At 42.6% G+C, this 22,757-nt stretch overlaps 1 protein-coding gene across 3 annotated transcripts in view; it reads right to left on the bottom strand.

Annotated features, from left to right (window-relative positions):
* Nucleotides 1–22,757, bottom strand: part of LOC147706848 (exportin-5-like) — a 1,626,836-nt gene that overhangs the window by 429,275 nt on the left and 1,174,804 nt on the right. For all 3 annotated transcript variants that reach the window (XM_086926008.1, XM_086926006.1, XM_086926007.1), the window contains one exon: nucleotides 19,328–19,425. In XM_086926008.1, coding sequence (XP_086782134.1) covers nucleotides 19,328–19,425 — 98 coding nt within the window. The remainder of the gene's footprint in view (nucleotides 1–19,327; nucleotides 19,426–22,757) is intronic.

The following is a 22,757-nucleotide window of genomic DNA, read 5'->3' as shown; positions in this document are numbered from 1 at the left end:
GGGAAACTGAGAAAGTCAATTGCTTATTTCTCAGCAGTTCTTGACCCTGTTGCAAAAGCATTGCCAGGTTGCTTAAAAGCAGTGGCTGCAACCAGTGTGAGTCTGGAGCAAGGTGAAGGGACAATAATGGGGTTTCCTGTAAAAGTATATGTTCCCCATTCAGTTGAGATTCTTCTTACCAGAAGCAAGACTCAGCATTTGACGAGTAACAGATTGACAAAATATGAAAAAGTTATTCTTGGAGCAGATAATGTGTCTATTGCAAGATGTGTGAATTTAAATCCTTCCACATTGTTGCCTGATGGTACAGTGACAGAATTCAGAAATGAGAATGACATTGACCATGAATGTCTGGATGTTTTAGAATATTGCACCAAACCTAGACAGGACATAAAAGATGTTCCATTGCCTGAGTCTGATTATGTTTACTTTGTTGATGGCTCATGCTTGAGGATGGAACGAGGCGTTCTGAGTGCAGCATATTCTGTCTGTAAAGTTGCAGATGTGGTTGAAGCTTCTTGTCTTAAAGGAATTCGTTCAGCTCAAATAGCAGAATTGATTGCTTTAATTCGTGCATGTGAAAAAGCAACCGGATTAAAAATTACCATAGTGACTGATAGTCAGTATGGGTATGGCGTAGTCCATGACTACGGCCAGCTCTGGTCTCAAAGAGGTTATTTAACTTCTGCGGGAACACCTATCAGGAATGCAAAATTAATTAAAAGATTGATCGATGGCATTCAGTTGCCAGAGAAAATTGCTGTAGTAAAATGTACAGCACACAAAAAAGGAAATGATTATATGACCAAGGGAAATGCATATGCAGATGAAATTGCCAAATTTTGTGCGAAAAACAATAGGTCCATTAATCGGGAGAAAAACAATGAACATGTTTTGAACTCACTTATGCTAACATCTGTAGTTGAGACATGGCAAGGAGTAAAAGATTTACAAGATGAGGCAGATGATGAGGAAAAAGACACATGGTTAAAAGCAGGTTGCAGACAGCGAGAGGAAGATGGCATTTGGGTTTACAAAGATGACAGACCAGTAATGCCAAACTGCATGATTGCTGACATGGCACGAATGTTTCATGGTCCAGGACATTTAGGCAGAGACTCAATGATTAGGTTGTTTAGGCAAACATGGTTTAATCCAAAATTCAGGATTATTGCAGAGTCATTTTGCCAGAGATGCTTGATTTGCCAGCAGATCAATCCAAACAGGAAGACAGTTGTAAGCTTGGGAACCATAGGACTGGAGGGTGGTCCTTTCACCAGGTTACAACTGGATTTCATTGATATGCCTCCACACAAAAGATTGAGATATGTCCTAGTGATTATCTGTTTGTTTTCAAGATGGGTGGAAGCTTTTCCGACTCGCCATAATGATTCAGTTACTGTGGCAAATCTGCTTCTGAGGGAGATCATACCTAGGTATGGATTTCCAGTGACGGTCGAGACTGATCGCGGCACACATTTTGAAAACAGATTGTTACAGATGATTTGTGAAGCACTCGGTATAAAACAAAAGCTGCACTGTGCTTATAGACCAGAAGCGTCAGGTGTTGTTGAGCAAGTCAATGGTACAATCAAGAATAGCCTTGCTAAAATGTGCTTGGCTACAGGAATGAAGTGGACTGATGCACTTCCACTTGTCTTGATGTCTTTGAGAAGTACTCCAGATAGAAAAACTGGTCTAAGCCCTCATGAAATATTGATGGGCAGAGTAATGAGACAAGCATTTGTTCCAATAGATAAAGTGCTTAGCATTAATGAAAGTGCAATTATGGACTACCGTAAACAATTGTCTGATGTAGTGGCTTCTGTGTTCCATCAGGTAGGAACTGAAGTACTTACAAGAGAAAAAGAACAGGCTCATGATCTTTTGCCAGGAGACTGGGTGAGGACAAAAGTTCATCGAAGAAGAAATTGTCTAGTACCCAGGTGGCAGAAAGCAAAACAGGTGATTCTTGTCACAACAAATGCAGTAACGTGTAAAGGTCTGAAAAGGTGGATTCATGCGAGTCATACCATTCGAGTACCACCACCTGAGAATTCTGATGAAGAAAGTGACACAACAACTGATTCTGATTCTGAAGAAGAACCTGAAAGAAATCCAGATCCTGAAGATCGACAGGAAAGTCGACATCTGGAAGCTTCGAATGCGAATGAGGCATTGAATGACAAAGATCTAGAAATCGTGGTAGTAGACCCTGAGAAAGAAGAAGATCTACTAGAAAAAGAAGCAGAAGAGTCTGAAGTGAATCAAGATCAGGAGAGTACTGAAAAGCAGATTGGAAGCTCTGGAAGAAGGGACGAAAATTCTGAAACTGGTGGATTGGAAGTAATTCAAGAAGAAGAAGAAGACGAATTACCAAGTACCAGCTAGGAGGATGATGTTCCTAACAGAGTGAAGCTGCCGAGTAAAGAAGTACCTGAATCTAGAATTCAGATCTCAGAAAGCGAAACTAATGAAAGTGATGAAGAATCTAAAATAAAAGAATTTAGGAAAAGAGCGTGGAAAGCTGAGTGCAATCAAACTGAGCCTAAGAAGAAACTCTCAAGAAAATTAGATAATTGGCCAAATGAAAATGAGGGCCTGATATTCAAATTAGTGAATAAATCCAAGGAACAGGCTGACGAAATTTCAAGTCAGAAAAGTGATTTAGAAAAGAAAAATCAAGCAGGAAAGAAAATAGAGGTGATTAGCAGTAGAGCAAAGAGAGTGTTAAAACCAAATCAGAAGTATAAGTCTCCTGAGTGGGCGTATATAATTATCCCACGAGTGGTGGAAGTAAGCAGAAGTAGCCAAGAAAAAATAGATGACACTAGTGGCATTGATTGAGGTTGTTTTCATATTAGATTAAAAGCTGTAGGTGACATAAGGTTGAAGAAAATGTGTTAGGTGACACAAGGTCGAAGAAATTTTGTTAGCTGGAAAAGCACATTGATGTAAGATGTAAGGTCAAAGAAAAGCTGTTAGAGGATTCTTTAAAAAAAAAAAAAATAATAAGGGGGGTATATTATATTTGGTGATTTTTAAAATTTTTGTTTTTGCTTTTTCTGAAAGGCTCTTGTCTCAAGTAAAAGATGCCTAATTCTAACAATAATTTGAGATGTTCTATTTTAAGAAGATGTTTCAAAATGTCTTCTATTTGTGTGATTTTAATAATTTTGGTTTGGCTAATTTAGGTGTCATTTTCCCTTTTGGAATTGACAAGGAGATGAATTCAAATTCAAAATATCTTTATTCGATTGTTTGATGCAATCATAAAAGTACAGATAAAAATATTGTAAATACATAGTTACATAAAAATACAGAATTTCATTATATTCATTTCAAACCAGTTAATTAAGAAGATAAAAACAATTTCATTTATAAAGTGCAGATTAAGTGTCCCTACGCTTCCTGATAGTTATAACATTTTTTAGGAACAAAGTTGTTCTTGATACAGATACATGATTGTCTAGAGCTTGAATGCTAATCATCGCCACACGACAATGGCGAAGTCCTAGCTCTTAATAAAGGTAGCAAAACAATTTTCCTCATTTCGTCATAAAATTTACAAAAAAGAAATACATGAATCGTACTCTGAGGAGAGGTGTTATCACAGGGACAGAGTGGTAGCTCATGTGTCCAGTTGTTGATCGTGGGAAAGCTAACCAATCTATGGAAGATGTTAAATCTGAAACGTGTGAGCAGAAATCGCTCATAAGTGCTTGTTACATATATTAAATAGGGCTGAATCTTAAAAGTTGCTAAAACCAGTTGATGCTGCTGAATAGAGGATTTTAGGACCTCCGCAGCAGTCCTATTGGAATCCAAAAGTGCTAGACACTCTTTCTTCACGTTTTTTCGAGAAATTGCTGAGATATCAGAGGGATTCTGTAAGTATTCTTCTCTCCCGATATCTTTAAGAAAGTTATGTACATACTTAACCCATGGGATTTTTATGGCACCATCCAATTTCAGTATATCTGTCAGGACATCTCTGTTTAAATGTGTCGCTTCTTGGGTCCAGACTCTGTGCAATAGTAGAACTGGCTCTATTTTAATAAGATCAGTAATGTAGGATAGGCCAAGTTCTGAGTGGCAATTGAAATTGGAAGAGCTTTTAGGAATTGTCACTATGTATTTTAAAAAGGTATTTTCAGGCACCTGGATGGGTGTGGGGTTAGCAAGACCCCCACACCCCACTGCCATAAATAGTGCCGGCTACACACTTAGCTTTGTAGATTTTAATAAATTCCACAAGGGGTCTTGTTCCTAAATTGCTAGAAAAGATTTTGAGAGCGACAGTAGATCTTGAAAGCTCAAGCTTTTTAACAGAAATAGCTTGAGACCACGTCTCATTTTGAGCAAAATGTATCCAGAGGTAGGAAAAATGTTTAGAAAATTCCAATTTCTGCCCTGCTATAAAAATTGGTCTCTTGGATATATTTTGTTTACCACAATACATAGTAAAGGTTTTTGATGTGTTGACTTTCAGACCCAACTCCTTCATGAAACGGCAGAAACTATCGACCACAGGCTGTAGGCCCACCTGTGTACGTGACATAAGTACAGCATCGTCAGCGTACAAAAGTGCTGGTATTGGGCGGCCGCCTACGAAGGGGGGATCTGAACTGTCTTTGCACAAGACACCTTCCAACCCGTTAATATATAAATTAAAAAGGAAGGGGGCCAGGACACAACCCTGCCTGACCCCGCTCCTAATGGGTATTGTGTCAGTGCGTTCTCCATTTAGACCGAAACGTACTCGGGCCTTAGCATTACTATAAAAACGTTTAAGATAATAAATAATATTTGATTCAACCCCAAGATGTTCCAGTATAGACTATAGTTTGGAATTTACCACACAATCAAAGGCGGACGAGAGATCCACAAAGGTCAAAAACAAGTTTCCTTGTTTTGCCCTCGTGTATTTCCCAATCAACAAGAGCAAATTCAAACCCTGCTCTACTTTCCCCAGACCTGGGCGAAAGCCATACTGGAGATCGGACAGGACAGAGTTTTCCTCCGCCCATTCCAGTAGTCGGTCTAGGATAATTCTGCCCGCTATTTTTGTAAAGGAATCCAATAGAGAAATAGACCTATAACAGGCAGGATCCTGTCTATTTCCCTTTTTATAAATTGGAACAATTACAGATTCCACCCATGTGGGCAAGAATTCAGCAACACAGCTAGCATTGAGCACCTGAACAAAAAGGGGCGCCCACAGGGCTGGGATACTCTTAAAAAGGTCTATGGGGACCCCATCCGGCCCAGGCGCCTTTGCGCCCTTGCTTTTACTAAGCGCCTTTTCCACCTCCTCCAATGTAAAATACAAATTACTATTAAAAGAACAGTTGGCAAGGGAGATCAGTGACTCCACTTTTTCTGAAAGGCTCTTGTCTCAAGTAAAAGATGCCTAATTCTAACAATAATTTGAGATGTTCTATTTTAAGAAGATGTCTTCTATTTGTGTGATTTTAATAATTTTGGTTTGGCTAATTTTAGCTGTCATTTTCCCTTTTGGAATTGACAAGGAGATGTACAAAGCTAATATGACTAGTAAAGTGGAGTCTAAACAAGTTATTCATGATGCAGTGGGTAAGACTAATAGAGTCATTGTGCACAAACCAGAGATCCACCAAGATAGATCCATTGGTGATTTTTCTAGTAATACCTTTTCTAGACTTTTATCTGAATATGTTAAGGTGATGAATGTGAAAGACTGCTACATCCCTGTGAAACTTTCTGCTTCTGTTTCGGAAGGGGTTACATATAATATGCTTCCCCTCACTTATGGTATTACTTGTAGCTTAATAGCTAGTTTGTTTTACAAAACTGGACGCCTGGAGTATTATTACTCAGACTATGATGAGATTTTAGCATATTTAAAGATTGACAATAGCTTAAATAAATTCAAACATGCTAAGCAGATGAGGGAATTTTTCATAGTGACTAATGAACTGACATATGAATACGCTTTTAGAAACAATTTAACATGCAAATTGAGAACAGAAGAAAAGTCTCTCTTAAACATGGTTGAGGAGAGAAGAGCGATTTACAAAAGGAATGAGATGCTGACACAAACTAAATCTAAGTTTTGGCAGAGTGAGGATGAAAAGCTTAATGGCAGAAATGAAAATGTGGCAATACACATAGATAAACCTGTTAGTGGAAAATTGTGCATAAGGAGAGATAACACTCAATTTGATAATTACTTTGTGGGGGCTAGTCAATGTGAGGATACTTATCATATTTTATCAGGGTGGGGATTTAAAGGTGGAAAAGACCCAATTTTTCCTGGAGTTTATTTTGTTTGTGGGAATAAAGCTTACTTCAGTCTTCCTGATCATTGTTATGGGACATGCTATATTGGTTTAGTTTTTCCAATTTTTTTCACATAGATAGAAATTCAGAAGGTTCATTTGAAATTGGCAAACACCTGATTAGGTACAAGAGGGAATGTTTTACAGAAATTCTGTGAGATATATTTGGTGCAATTATACCTATGGTGGGAATTACCCTGAATGCAAATAAAATCAGAAAAGTGTCTACAATTGTGGACAGATTGTCAACAGATACTGCGAATGGTTTTCAATTAGTTGATACTGAGATTATTGCCATGCGCTCAATGGTTATGCACAACCGTCTTGCTGTAGACATTCTGCTAGCAAAAGAGGGAGGAGTTTGTGGAATTTTACACGTCCAGCATTGCTGCACTTATATACCAGATAAGAGTCAGAACATAGAGATGTTTATCAGAAATATTACAGAATTACACTCAGAGATAGAACCTTTAGAAGAAGATAATTTTTCAGAACGCTTAAGCAAAAGATTTGCAGCAATCAGAAACTGGTTTCATGAGATTGGTAGTTCAATCATTGGTAAAATACTTTATCCTGTAATAGTTATAGTTATAGTGACACTTTTGCTAAAAATGAGTTGCATGATACATAGGAGAAAGAAATATGTGTAGGAAAAGAAAAGAATTTATAAGCTTAAAGAAGAACATGATAAGGAGATAGAACTAGGAGATGCGTAGAGCTCAATATGAGAGTTTCAGACAGACTGCTGAATCAAAGGTTTAGAAATACTAATACAGTGAATGTTCAAAACATGGTCAATATAGATAAAAAGTTTCCTGAAAATTTTTGGGTGTGGTTTGGTGATTATGAAATCACCAGATGAGGGAGTTGATGGAGCAAGATATTGAATGAGATTTTGTTCAAACTCGCAAAGTTAAACTTCCATAATAAATATAACAGTACTAATAGCATGTGTTGAAATAAATAACCAACCTAGTTTTAAAATTGCAGACACTACACGCGGGACTAATGTGCTTCTATGTTGCATTTGCAAGTACGTGGAAAAATAATAAACTAACCTTGTCTATTGTTTTAGTCAGTATTATATGCGGCTGTTTAATTAATGGCATGTGCTATAATATTTATGTGCAATATGTTTTGTCGTGTCTTTTCTGTGGCAAAACTCGTGGAGGATCCTTATGGCCTGAAAGAAGAAGGTTTTTATGAGAGCTGCTTTTTGTGCTTTGGCTAGGTAACATAATTACCTTGTTTAATATTTAGAAGAGGGGGTGGGTAACAGAATGGGTCTCAATTCTCTAATTAATTGATGTCTTGTGTTTGTTTAAATACTAGTTTCCTGAGAGGCCTTTTGGGCCTACACAAAAAGATGGTGTTTATGAAACCTGTCCGGAGAAGAGCGTTGCACACTCGAGAAGTGGAAAGTTTTACCACGTTGACAGAAATTACTGTTGAATAAAAGACGTGCATATTGTGCTCATGGAGTTATGTCCAAGGACAGGAAGCGGCAGGATTGGCAAAGTAAGGAAGCTGAGAATTGTAACTCGAATGAACTCAATTTTGAAACATTCTTGAGGAAGCGAAATATTACGAACAATAGGGCTAAAGAAGAGCCCGTTCTTGGTTTGAAAGTGGTGATGACATGGATGGTCTGACATAAGACAGCCAATGAGAACTCTGATGGTAACAAAAAAAGACACTTTTTAAGAAGGTTAGCTAGTTAGAAAGGTATAAAGTCTGGCCCTACAGGTAGGAGGGGGCTCTTGCTTCCCGATTCCTGAATGACGTGCTGATGGACTTCTGGTGCACGCAAGGACAGCAGTCTTTATTAATTATTCTTTAGGTGGAGAGAGTCTTAGACAGGGAAACTAAATTTAGGGAATGGGAACTTTTATTTGCTTTAATTCATGCTGATTGTTTACTTTTTAGAATGTCAGACTAATGTGCCTTACCTGAATGATGCTTTCAAATTGCTAATAAAATAATGATTTCTGAATAAAAATGCTCTTTCTTTGAATAAAATAAAGTTAATAAAATTAGATTTTTGAAATGACAAGCTGTTCTTGTTTATTCATGGTCTAATTATCATTATTAGATCCATTCGCCTTAGTGAGTTAATTAAATGTTATATGAGTAAAACCATGGTAAGAATTGATAATCTGCGGATGTATATAATTTTGTAAATAGTTTATGTATAAAGTGTTTAAATAGGTCACATGATTCAGTCGCTCAAAATTGTCTCTTCAGTTTATGGGCCTTAGTAGTGATTCATGATTAATGGTGAGTATTGTGAAGATGGGTAGTGTTTTGAGACAGTTTTTCATTAGGAACGCTGGATCAACATGCTGCACAAGAGACCTTCTGGTGTCGGGGGAACAAGAAGAGGTTACAGACTAGGTGAAGGGCTGTCTTTGGATATTTTGAGCAACACTTTGGGCAGAGGCGAAATTGAGTCCTTTCATCACTGGGACATTCTTGTACGTCGAGGAGGTGATGACGGCCTGAATAGGGCATCAAATTTATCAGACTGCGGAGTCGAGTCAAAGGGGGGTATATAAGGTGTGAAACAGACAGGTTATGGCAATGACAGTTTCTACCGGCACAGAAGGCATAAGAGAGGGCCTGGCTGAAACACCAAGCAGTGTTGAACCGGAGCTTGATTGGACACGTCTGAAATGACTGGAGAAAAAACAATCTAACACCAGAGCTGGTGACCATGCATATTACCAGCAATAAGTGGAGTCACCACTGTACTTCGTGACTTGAAAAGACTTCTTTGAAGAAAAAGAATTTCACCCAACACTAGATGGCAGCAGCATGTGAATCTACGGCTACACATGCCACAAACACTAATATTTCTTCACAATCTGCAAAGCTCACTGGTCTGTTTTAGTATTCAATATGATAAAAAGTACCTAAATCTCCTTTAAAAATTACAGCAATGCCTCCAAGCTGAGGTCTCAGAATCCTAGCAAAGGGCAGTTAATGAACTGCAGTTTTTTTAGTGTTTAAGGCAACTCTTCATTTGCTTTTATTCCAAAGCCAAAAGTGTACAGAAGGACAGGAAGCAGTTCTGTCTGGAGCTAGCTTGGACATTCAGGAGAACCCATCAAAATGAGTGGACATTAAATAACACTTATGGGCCCAGGAAAAAAGCAGCAGCTTTTCATTTTGATCATCATCCAGCACTAGACCCTCAAATATCGTATTCAACAGCTTGGGTTTGAGATTTGGAAAAATCCAAGGATAAGCAATCCACACAATATACAGATACTACTGATTTGCTAAACAATTTTCAAGGGTCAAGTCGTATCTTAATTATTTGTTTCTAACACTTTTTGCCACCTAGCAAGTCCTCTATAATCTACACGTCCTTCTAGAAAGTCATCTTTTATTTTATTAGCTGCTTTTAACGAGGTATAAACTCTAACATTCTGTAGTATAGTCCTGCAAATCAGTCCCAAGAAAATCTAAGATGCAGTTTGAGCTACAGGGGGCCATAGCCATAGTGAGTGCCATGTTAGTGAGCACAGTAAAAGACAACATCGATAACTACTCACAAATACATTAGCCGTCTAGTCTAGTTCTTCCAATGATCTCTAAATGTATTCTCCATACCTCACCTGACTGCTCAAGCACTTGCATCTCATTCATATCAAGATCTGCAACACCCTGAAGACAGTGGCGTAACAAAACTTGAGGGGGCCCCCTGCAACCTACATGGAGGAGGCCCCCCTCCCATCCTCCGTGCCAGTCTAGAGCTCTCAGGCCAGCGACCCGCCATACTGCAGGGGCTGTGGGACTATTGTGGAGAAGTGTGGCTCAGGGGTTAGAGGCGGCAGACCTGGAAGCTGAGATCGGCCCTGGACCAGGGTTCAATTCCCCGCTTCGGCGGGTCTTGGGCTCAAAAATTCCACGGACTCGATAATTCTCGCTCCGGTGCCTTCTCAACTCACGGGTTCACACTCTGCGACTCTGGGCAATAGCTTGCTTAATCTCCACAACGGCCCCTCGCGGTGGGATGCCTGGCTTTCACCTTGTGGATACCCTGCCGGGGTTATCTCACAGGGGAATACCAGGACGGGTTCCCTAAGCAAGCGCCGGGAAACCCTTTGTGGGTAGCTGTGCGCTATATAAGCTCAAATACATTTACATTTACATTGTTACGCCACTGTCACCAATACAGCCGTGATAAATAACACTGGATGGTGGAGTTAAAGGTTGGGCTTTGTCTTCCAGCAGGCTATCAGACGTGATGGTCTATTCATTACAGGGTCCCTGCCATCAGTAGGCCGGGGAAGTTTGCCCAATTCTAGGTGGGTTTCCTGATGCAGACTCCTGTCATGATATACAACATCGGGCCCACTCATCGTTCAGTTTTGACAAAAGTGCATCCACTGCTCCTTCTCCTTTCCGTTTTAAAACATTAGACAATGCGACAATGCAGTATTTCAAAATTCAAAAGCAGATGTAACTACAAAGAGCACATTTTGATAATACATTTTTATTAGTAGACAATAGCAATCTTGAGAGACATTGCATAGCTTCATATACACTTTGACCCCAATTCCATCACAGTCTCTCTCTCTCAATCAGTCAGTCAGTCAGTCTCTCGCTCTGTCAGCCAGTCTCTCTATTTCTCAGTCAGCCAGTCTCTCTATTTCTCAGTCAGCCAGTCTCTCTATTTCTCAGTCAGCCAGTCTCTCTCTCTCAGTCAGCCAGTCTCTCTCAGTCAGTCAGTCTCTCTGAGTCAATCAGTTTCTCTCTCAGTCAGCCTCTCTCGCAGTCAGTCAGTCTCTCTCTATGTGTGTCAGTTGCTCTCCTAGTCAGTCTCTCTCTCTGTCAGTCTCTCTCGCCGTCAGTCTCTCTCGCCGTCAGTCTCTCTCGCCGTCAGTCTCTCTCGCCGTCAGTCTCTCTCGCCGTCAGTCTCTCTCGCCGTCAGTCTCTCTCGCCGTCAGTCTCTCTCGCCGTCAGTCTCTCTCGCCGTCAGTCTCTCTCGCCGTCAGTCTCTCTCGCCGTCAGTCTCTCTCGCCGTCAGTCTCTCTCGCAGTCAGTCTCTCTCGCAGTCAGCCTCTCTCGCAGTCAGCCTCTCTCGCAGTCAGCCTCTCTCGCAGTCAGTCAGCCTCTCTCTCTCTCAGTCTTTGCCTCTCTCTGCCAGTGTCTCTCTCTTTCAGTCAGTATCTCTCTACCTCAGTCAGTCATTGTCAGTCAGTCAGTCTCTCCCTCTCTGTTAGTCAGTCTCACGCTCTCTCAGTCTCTCTCTCTGTCAGTCAGTCTCTGTCTCAGTCAGCCAGTCTCTCTCTCTCTTTCCAGTCAGTATTCAGTCTCTGAGTCAGTCAGTCTCTCTCTCTACTCTCTCTTTACTCTCTCTCCACTCTCTACTCTGTGCACTCTATCTCCACTGTCTCACTCACTCTCCACTGTCTCTCTCTCTAGAACCTCTCCAGTCTCTCTACTCTCTCTTTCCAACCTCTCCACTCTCTCTCTGTCCACTCTCTCCACTTTCTGTCTCTCCACTTTCTGTCTCTCCACTTTCTGTCTCTCTCTCCACTCTCTCTCTCTACTCTCTCTCCACCGTCTCTCTCTCTCTCTCTCTCTCCACTCTCTCTCTCTCCACTGTCACCCTCCACTCTCTTTCTCTACTCTCTCTCCACTGTTTCTCTCTTTAGTGTTTCTCTCCACTTTGTCTCTCCACTCTCTCTCCACTCTCTCTCTCTTCACTGTCTCTCTCTCCACTGTCTCTCTTCACTTGTCTTCACCCATCCCGACAGACCACGCACGGAACCTTGGCGTCATCCTGGATTCTTCACTCTCAATGAACAGACAAGTCAGCGCCGTATCCTCATCCTGCTTCAACATTCTTCGCATGCTCAGAAAAACATTTCGCTGGATCCCCACCGAAACAAGGAAAACAGTCACCCATGCTCTAGTCACGAGCCGACTGGACTACGGAAACACCCTCTACGCAGGTACTACCGCTAAACTCCAGAAGAAACTCCAACGAATACAAAACGCCTCAGCCAGGATCATATTAGACATCCCGCGCAACGAACACATCTCCGGTCACCTGAAAGACCTCCACTGGCTACCCGTCAATAAGAGAATCACTTTCCGACTGCTAACTCACGCACACAAATCACTCTACGACATCGGACCAGAATGCCTCAACTCACAACTGTCCTTCTACACCCCCTCCCGCCAACTACGTTCTTCCAACCAAGCCCTCGCCACTGTACCTCGCATCAACAGGACCACCATGGGAGGCAGATCCTTCTCATACCTGGCTGCTAAAACATGGAACTCACTCCCCGCCTACCTTCGCCTCACCCAGAACCACCTAGCATTCAGAAAACAACTTAAAACGTGGATATTTGACAAATAATCCTCCTCCCCTTTCTAAGCGCCTTGAGACCCTATGGGTAGGTAGTGCGCTATATAAATTCTCTGACTTGACTTGACTTGACTTGCTATCTCTCCTCTCTCTCTCTCCCTCTCTCTCTCTCTCTCTCTCTCTCTCTGGACCATGGGTACATTAACAGCAAGATCTGCAGGTCATTATGTGGCACCCTTGTTCTGGTTAATTATAATGTTTAGAGGAACAACAGTTGTTACATAAATATGATAATTTTAGGACTTCAATCACCTTGACATAAATCATTGCTTGCTAAATGAGATAATAGATATTTCTCTATATATATGTCATTCAGGCATGATTAATTTTTGAACACTCACTTCTTGAAAAACCTTTATAAATATAACTATCAAAAGCAATGTTGAGTAACAGTGACTAAAAAGGCAGCATTGTTCTTATATAAATAACATTTTGAAAGCACACTGTCGTCTGGAAACATTTTAAATTTATAAGCACAATACAATACGTCACAAATATCTATGTATTCTCAGGTGGAAAATCTCTGATGGGAAATCCATCTGGCTACTTACTAATGTTTTTACTCGGGTCAGTTACATGTAATGTAATGTAAGACATTTCTAACGCGCAGCTTTCACTCCAAGGAGTACCTTGGCGCTCACACAACTCGGGTGGAAGAGTTGGAGGGAAAGGATGTCCTGCATTTTACACCACAATTACACCAAAGTTCTACATGTAGCATCGGGCAGAGAGAAAATCCAGGATTTTAATGCCTTCCTAAAAGGGGCTTCTAGGGAGAGTGTACGTAAAGAAAGAGGAAGCTTATTCCAGGCCTTGGTGCCCAATACAAAAAGGGATTTACCCCCTTTAGTGTCCAGCTTGAATCTAGGAGGAGTGAGTAGGTTCTGACTAGCAGACCTCAGGCAGCGCGTCGGATGATATCTTTTAAACCCATTGAGTAAATATTTTGGGCCACGCTGGTGAAATGCCCTAAAGGTGATTAAGAGAATTTTGAACAGAATTCTTTTACTTACAGGCAGCCAGTGGAGAGTATTGAGTGCTGCTGTGGCTGACGACCTCCGAGGCCAGCGTAGCACGAGGCGGGCTGCCGCATTTTGGACCATTTGTAACTTATGGTGGCTCCAGCATATACTCCATTACAATAGTCCAGCCTAGAACTTATTAAGGCCACTGCGACTGTTTTCCTCGCTGATAGCGGAAGTAGGTCGAAAAACTTCCTCAGTGCTTTGATGATTTGAAAGCACATGCCTGCCACTGCTATAGCCTGGGGCTTAAAAGATAGTTGGTTATCGAATTTAATGCCCAGGTTGCGGGCAGATGCAATTGTGTTGGGCGGATCTTCTGCCTCCATTGGCCAAGACATTTTAGGGGAAAACAAGTTATGGCTCCCAACAGGTAGGATTTCTGTTTTACCGGTGTTGCACTTTAGATGATTGTTGGTCATCCATCTAAAGGTAGCTGCCAGACACTCCTTGAGATTTTCCTCTGCGCCTGGTCGTTCTCTATCCAGCACCAGTATGAGCTGAGTGTCGTCAGCGTATGAGATGGGACTGATCTGGAGTGACGCGATCAGTTTCACAAGGGGTACCATGTATAAGTTGAAAAGAACAGGGCTCAAGCTTGAACCCTGAGGGACCCCTGAGCTGACGTCTTTGGCTTCAGACTGATATTGGCCTAGAACTGTCACTTGGCGTCTATTGCTAAGGAAGTTCCTGAGCCATGCCAAGACTTGACCTCCTACTCCTGCGGCAGCCAACGGGTCCACTAAGATGTTGTGTGAGACCGTATCGAAGGCTGCCGACAGGTCGAGTAGGATAAGGACAGCCTTCTTTCCTTGGTCCATTGCTGCCCGTAAGGTTTCTGCGGTAAAGAGCAGAGCCGTCTCGGTAGAATGTTCTGACCGAAATCCTGACTGATTGGGGTGGAGAATGTTATTCTTCTCCAAAAAGTTAGTCAGTTGGCAATTGGCAAACTTTTCAGTCAGTTTAAACAGGACAGGTAGCAAGGAAATGGGCCGCAGATTGGAAAGAGTGGTAGGGTCAGCCAGTGCTTTTTTTTGGAGTGGCTCGACAGCTGCAAGCTTCCAATCATTAGGAATGCTTGCCGTAGCTAAAGAGGAATTAATAATCCTGTTGATTATAGGATTAACCAACTCAACTAAAATATGCAACACCGGAGGGGACAGGGATCGAAAGGGGATCCCGATTTACAAGCCAAGAAAGCCTTAGAAGATTGCTCAAGGGACACTGGGGCAAACTCCTCGAAGCTAGAGGGAGTCGTCATTTCATCAAACTGTTCAGAGTCCACAGTTGCCATTACTCCTGATGGAAAGGTCTTCACAATGTCAAGAATCTTGTTATCAAAATAATTGGATATCGCATTACAGAGATCTTGGGATGGTGGAATCTCCTGCGATAAAGCTGAAGGATTCATAAAATCCTTTACAATCTTGAAAATTGCTGTTTGTTCCTGACCTGCCATGGATACGGCCTGTAGATAGTGTTTTTTTTTTGCGGATTTTATTTCTGCATGGTATTTCCGTCTTGCTGCTATGTAGATATTACGTGCGGTGGCGTCATAATTAAGACGCCATCTTCGTTCCAGTACTCTGACCTCACCTAATTCAAGCTTCAGAGTCATTGAGAACCAAGGGGCACTCTTTTTAGTCCTGCTCGTTTTAGAATTGTTGTTTCTAGGCGAACTTAGCAGGAGTCCAGCTCTAGCAATCCATTCACAGAAAGTCTGATTATCTGTTGAGGTAAGATCAGTTAGGACTGGTAAGTTGTCTTTAAGCTTGTTAATTACATCAGGTCTATTAGTTAAAGATTTCCAATCAGGGGTAGATTTAGTTTGGGCTTTATTTATCCGCGTTGTGAGATTGGTGATAGGTTTCAAGTTCCATACAATATTTAAAGGAATGAAATAGTGATCCGTCCATGTCTGAGGGCTGGGGGGTTTGACTCTCAGAGTAGAAGAGTTGGAACAGATGCAGTCTAACAAATGTCCTGCCTGATGGGTGGGTTCCTGATTCATAAGTGAGAGTCCCAATACCTCAATAATTTCCTTAAAACAGCCTACTCCGGGATCATTAGGGGACTCTAGGTGCAGATTTAGATCACCCAATACTGAGAAATGGGAAAATCTGAGTGCTAATTCACTCAGAGCATCACCTACTGTTTCTAAGAACTTCGAGGATGGACCCGGAGGGCGGTAGATAAGGGCCCTAGAGAAGACAGAGGTGTCATGGATGCTTGAGATGAACACTTAATAGTGTTGCGGTAGATGATCGCCAGGCCCCCTCCACGTTGTTCCGGTCTATCCAAACGTTGGATAAGAAAATTATGTGGGAGGGCTATGGCTAGATCGGGATTACACCAAGGCTTTAGCCATGTTTCTGTGACCAAAAGCCAGTCCAGATGGGTCTCAACAATAAGGTCATTGATATTCTGGGCATGTTTGGGTAAGGATCGTGCATTGATTAATCCGCCCCGTATAGTACTGGAATCCAAAGGGGTTTCTATAGGAAGTTCCGGAGTTAGTGTCATACGGCAGTGGGTACAACATACGGGCCATGCCAACTCTGGGGGAGTAGGGCATCATTACAATGGGTATGGGGGCCAGTACGTGACAACAAAAATTCCCTGGACATGACTGGACGAGGATGTGGGGAAACGGCAGAGGTCGCTCAGAGTCTCCCGCCTTTCCCGCCTCCTTAGCGCTGACGGGCGCAGACGGGCAGACTCTAGCTGGACTCAGGCGCGAGTCAGGCGCGCCCGCTGCGCGTTACCGCTGCGCGAGAGGGGTGAGGTTTAAATAAAGGCTCACCTGATCTGCTGACTGAGCACTAGAGCGCTCAGGCGAATGGCACACAGGAGGTCCCAGTCCCACCCAAGATGGCGGAAGACGCCACGAATAGCCGGTGAACACATGCTTGAATCCGCTCTAAAAGCGGTGGGGGCACAATTAGGATGCAAGTATGTGGGCGCAGTGGTGGTTATTTAAAAACAGGGGCAAAGAAATTAAATTAAACTAAAATAGCAAAATCAGTAATTTTTTTAAAAAGTAGCGCTGCACGCTCGGTTACACGCCGACAATGAAGCGCAATGCAAATACAAATGCTGCCTTTCCCAAGGGCGATTTGCTTCAGGTGTTCGCCTTAAATAAAGGATCACCTGATCTGCTGACTGAGCACTAGAGCACTCAGGAGGTCTCGGTCCCACCAAAGATGGCGGAAGACGCCACGAATAGCCGGTGAACACACGCTTGAATCCGCCGTGAGATTTAAATGGGAGTACACTGGAAAATACAACTGTATAAACAAAAATACTAACTGTGGTCAATAGACCCCAATAACCAGTTGCAGGGTGCAGTGTTCCCCCAGGAGAACATCTGATGTCCAAAAAACAATATGGTAGCTACTACGTCCAGCGCAAACTCTTTGGAATCGGCCAACAGGGATTTTCACTAGGGTTGTGAAAAGGCACCATCAGGTTTCAATCAATGCAGAGCAGAGAGCATGGAGTCCACGGGCTCTAAAAACACACACATTAACAGTAGAACACCGTGGCCGCCCATCAAATACCAACTCCACACAATATCTGCTACACGAGCAAATCCTAAACACAAGCGTTTGTTAACACTTCCTATAGGGGCCCATCCCAGCTGATGAGGAGGCACATTTAGGTGAAGCGGCCATGCAGACTACAAGGTCACAGTGTGCAAATTCCAATAGGACGGCTACTTGCAATATCGCAACATATAAATGTCGCGCTCGAATGGTTTTAGGATCTCCGATTTAAACAGTACACAGACCAGGGAATAAATTCACCCTTTCCTTAGATGCCTATTTACCCCACATAGCTCTTTCGTCCCGCGCTCCCCGATGTACATATACACCTTGTTTCGCTAGTTTTGTTTCTGCAATGCTGTTTTACCAAGATTGCATGCCAATGGATTGAAAAACTGTTACATGGACATTCTGCACGTAAAGATCGTACGAATGATCCATCCATCGCACATCATCTCTAAGTTACTTACATTTATTTGTTGATGTTTTTGTTCGTGCACTCAGTTTAAAATTGCCACATCATTCACAAGTTTTATATGTCTGGCGTTTTTACCCCTTCCCCAACACGTGCCCTGAAGGGGCACAAAGGCAGTGTCTCAGCGCTATAATTCCAAGTCAAAATGAAATAAGAACCGTACTGAACCGGATTGAAGACTTTTAGGAACCACAGTTGCCTTTTCCTGAACAATCTCAGTCCATTGCAGACGTTTCAATAAGCTACGTTTGTGGGATCAGGAAAAAAGTGCTAAAGGCAATTTACCAAGCAGCTTAAGGGCGCTAAGTGGATTCACACACCAGCATAACAATAAGGCAATGGGCGTTGTGCGCCTGCATAGATAGCAACTCTTGGATGGAACGGAGCTGTCTATTGGGACAGCAAACAAGGTGTACCGTGGCACAGTACTTTTAATAAGTCCAAATAAGATGATCGAGACCCAAGACATCTTCAAGAAATATAGCTCTTTTTGTCTTAATACTCACTCAACGCGCTTTGCAGCGCAGCACCCTTCCTCGTTACCGTTCCTTCTTGAGAGTTACTTGTGTCGACAAATATATGAGAAGGCGGGAACATGTGCCCGAGCCCAGACCCCAGGCATCCAGAACAGTCAGCCACCTTCGCACTACAATGTCCCCGTCTCTCATCTGCCACCAGAGCAACACAAACACAACTTGGCACACTGAGCTCAATTATTAAACACGCTTGAGGGCTGACACAAAGTAGTGTGGGTTCTGACAAGAGTGCTTACCTGAGGGCACCATTTTGCTTCCTCGTCCCTCGTCATATAAGCATTGCCCTATGGAGAATGCTCTCCCCCCCAGCCACATCCTTTATCCGGGCCTGGTGTACTCTGTTAAGTTGTTACTTTGTTTCTCTTCAGTCCTGGGTCAGCGCGAGAAGCTCAGAGCAGGCAGCACACTGCAGCTGCCTGAGAGAAATCCACTCACAGCTCTCTACCGATGAGCTGATGGGGCCCCCCTTCTAGTACTGAAGACTGGGGGCCCTCTGCGCCTCGGGGGCTGCAGGGGTGTTTGTTACGCCCCTGCCTGAAGAGAATCAGGGCCAACACTCTGGATCTCAGAGTCTGCTCTTCTCTGATAATCTTCAGGAATAAGCTTAGGATTCATCTAACCCTCGTCTTCCTGACACCCACTAAATGACTCAACCCAGGGGTCTTTCCTCCCATTTGACCAAAACGTGGTATATTATGATCCAACTGAGCTAGTGTAATGTTATCAGAAACACACTGTAAAGAGAACCCTCCGGTGATGAGCCAGGCTTAGACAGCACCCAATCCCTGCCACCGAGTGAATAAGGTCAGTGCTTTTTAAGGCAGATAAAACATAACTAAATAAACGCACACAAAAAATAAGACAGAAAGGAAAGCATCTTGTAGGGAACCAGGTATGGTTTTGGCAGGACCTTTTTAGCAATTATAAAATTATTCTCAGAGAAAAACAAAATACAGGGAGGACTATAGAGTTATCAGAATCCACCAACGTCTGCATGTGTGAAATTGAACAATATTCAGGGAAGAAAAGTTTGGTTCTTACCCCATGAATGGCAGCAAGGAATGGTGCTAAAATAGGACAAACCAGGTCACGATACTGAGCTGGAGGGCAGGAGAGCACCAAGGGCTTCACAAATGAGAGTAAACAGTAATTAAGGAAGAAACGAAACATAGTAAGAATTTGGGTGTGAACATTCTTTGTCAGAGGAAAACAATCATCAAGCATCATCCAACATGAAAACAAACCTTCACTCAGTAATGCTTTAAACAAGACAAATGAGAAACATAATACAGGTTACTTACAAGTAACATTTTAGCTTCTTAATTCTTTCTTTCTGCGGGTTTTCATATTTACCTAAGGAATCGGTTTGATCGAAATAATGCACAACAGACTCTATAATTTGTGATAGTTAGGCTATTAAAGGGGTTTGCTGGGAACTGTGAGTGACGGAGAAGGAAACAATACTCGTAATCTCTTTTTTTAGGGTGAAACGGACATGATTCCGAGGCGTTTTACTTGTAACTGGAAGGTATGAATATAGAGCACACATCCTTTGGGCGATTGCTAGCATTCTATATGTGCTTCATCCACTTGTTTGTCATCTTCAGATCAAGGATGGATCTGAACTGCCTGCCAGCCCCAAGTCTGCGGTCCCTCCATTGGCTTCCAGTTAGCAAAAGTGGTCACTTTAAAATCTTGTGCCTCACTCATAAAAGTATATTTGGTACTGGACCTGGCTATTTAGTGAAAAAACTTAAAAAGTATCAGCCTAACAGAACATTAAGATCAAGTTCAAAATCTCTGCTCACGCCTTTTCGCATCCATACCACACATAGTGGGGGCTGATCGTTTTCCTTTCTTGCCCCCCATCTTTGGAACAAGCTACTGTTACATCTTCTTTCTATGGCGGACCACCAGCATTTCCGCAAAGAATGGAAAACATGGCTGTTGACCAAAAGTCATGTAAATCGGATCTGCCCCTAGTTGCTTGAGTCTCTTCAAGCGCCATGAGACCTAGCGGTGCTATGCGCGCTATATAAGATTCTCTGACTTGACTTGATTTGCTTCACACAATCCTACCACACCAGAAAATACAGGGAATACATATTTGCCTTTTTTGCATGCAGAAACTGCACTGAAACCTGCCTTCCCAATTCTGGTGACAATCAGACATTTAAGATGGAACAAAAGAAGGGAGCGCCTTATACATCAAAACCGACATTTTGCACTTGTACGTCTTTTGATATTTTTTCCTATATCATGACCTAATTTGTGATTCTTGCATATACCAAAGTAGCAGTCGGAACAAGAGAAAACCTGCACTGGGTTTGTATAACAGCCGAATAACGAGTTGCAGCACAAGGTGATGTTGAATAACTCCTGCTAACCATATATTTAAAAGATGCTGGATCCCCTCAGAAAGGAAATCGGCCTTTAACACAAAGTAATTACCATGCAAAGCATTTACAAATCATCATTTACCATGCATATGCCTTTACCATGCAAGGTAAGTATAGTTAAGGTAAATCGACATATATATATATATATATATATATATACATACATACATTTAGCGGTGGGTAGGAGTATAAGGTAATATGGGTAATTTTAGTGTTTAAGGGTGGGTAAGGGTATAGAATAGTATGGGTATTTATAGGGGCTTGTTTTGGGTTAGGGATGGGACTGGGTAGAGGGTATAAGGGTATATTTAGGGTTTAGGGTGGGTAGGGGTATATGGCTGTAAGGGTAATTTTAGGGTTTAGAGAACGGTGGTGCTATAGGGTGGTTATTTGGTGAAAATGTCAGTTAAAACATACTATTTTAAACTAATAAAACCATTGAAATTTACAAGTTACAGTTGAACAAGTTACTCACCTTCGGTAACGATATATCTGTAAGAAACATAGGTTAGTTATAGATTCCTTACCTTAGAATTACCCCCAGGCATCAGACTGGATCCGGTAAGTTTTTTCGTCATCAGTACCTCTGGGAGCAGAAAGGTGGCCGTCGTTGGCGTCGTGGTCGCTGGGATGACGTTGCGGTAGCTACTTACATGCCACCTTGCTCGCGGACGTCAGTTCTTTACAGAACTTTCTGCACCAGAAACGCCGAGCCATGCAAGACACTGACCACTGGTGCACAAAACTAGGGCCCTGAAAGGATGTATAACCCTAGAATTCAGTTCGACGAACGGGGAGGATGGGTGGAGGGGTAAGGAATCTATGACTAACCTATGTTCTTACAGATATATCATTACTGCAGGTAAGTAACTTGTTCATTTGAAAGAAACAGTTAGTAATAGATTCCTTCCCCTAGAACAGATATCCCAGCAATACCAAGCCCGGAGGTGGGTCTGCAAACCAAGTTCAAACCAGAAAGTCCTGGAGAACAGAACAGCCAAAGAAGCAGTCTCTCCGGACTTGGCAGTCCAGGCAGTAGTGTTTAGTGAACGTGTGCAAAGATGCCCATGACGCTGCCGGGCAAATGTCATTCAGAGGGACTCCTCGCCCCAAAGCAGTAGTGGCGGTCGTCGCCCTGGTGGAATGCGCACATAGCTCCACTGGAGGCTCCTGTTTAGCTAGAGAATAGCAGGCTTTAATACACACAAAAAACCCATCTAGAAATGGTCCGCTTGCATACAGCCTGACCTTTCTTGGTGCCGACATAGCCAACAAAGAGCTGGTCATCCACCCGGAACTGTCTGGTGCGATCCAGATAGAAGGAAATCGCACGTTTTGGGTCCAGAGGGTGGAGCCTCTATTCCACTTTCGATGGATGCGGAGGCGGAAAGAACGTGGGCAAAGTGATGGTTTGCCCAATATGAAAGGAGGTAACCACCTTGGGAAGGAAGGATGGACGAGTTCTTAGGACAATCTTGTCCGGACGTACAACCAGAAAAGGAGGTTTGGATGAAAGGGTCTGGAGCTCACCCAATCTCCTGGCAGATGTGATGGCCACCAGGAATGCAGTCTTAAGAGTTAAAAGTCTGAGAGGAAAGTTGTGAAGTGGCTCAAAGGGAGCACACATCTAACAGATCCAGACAAGATTCAATTACCACTGAGTCATTACAAAGGGGATAGGAGGAAAGAGATGAGTAATGTGTAGTAGAGTAGGAGAGTAGGATCTGCTTACTATGGTTACCCCCACATTATGCTGGTGTTTCACTGTTTTTCGACTTTAGTCTGGCTGGAGTCCTCCTAACCAGGACCCCAGCCTAGCTGCTTCCTCTCTAAATTGATTACATGTACATTAGGTACACTCCAGATTCCTTACTGGGTTGCCCTTGTGGATCCCTAGTATATGGCACCAAGGGCATAGGTACCCCAGAGCCCTACCAGGGGCTGAAGCATGTATTATGCCACCCCTGGGAAATCTTCCAAAATGGCACCACAGGTCTGCTACTGCAGCCTGGGTACGGTGGTGCATGCACCCCTCACTAAGATATAGGTTACCTATATCTACCTTTAAATAC

Source organism: Lissotriton vulgaris, chromosome 6 (genome assembly GCF_964263255.1).
Source record: "Lissotriton vulgaris chromosome 6, aLisVul1.2, whole genome shotgun sequence".
Lineage (NCBI taxonomy): Eukaryota > Metazoa > Chordata > Amphibia > Caudata > Salamandridae > Lissotriton > Lissotriton vulgaris.
This window is presented reverse-complemented; position numbering and strand designations above follow the sequence as displayed.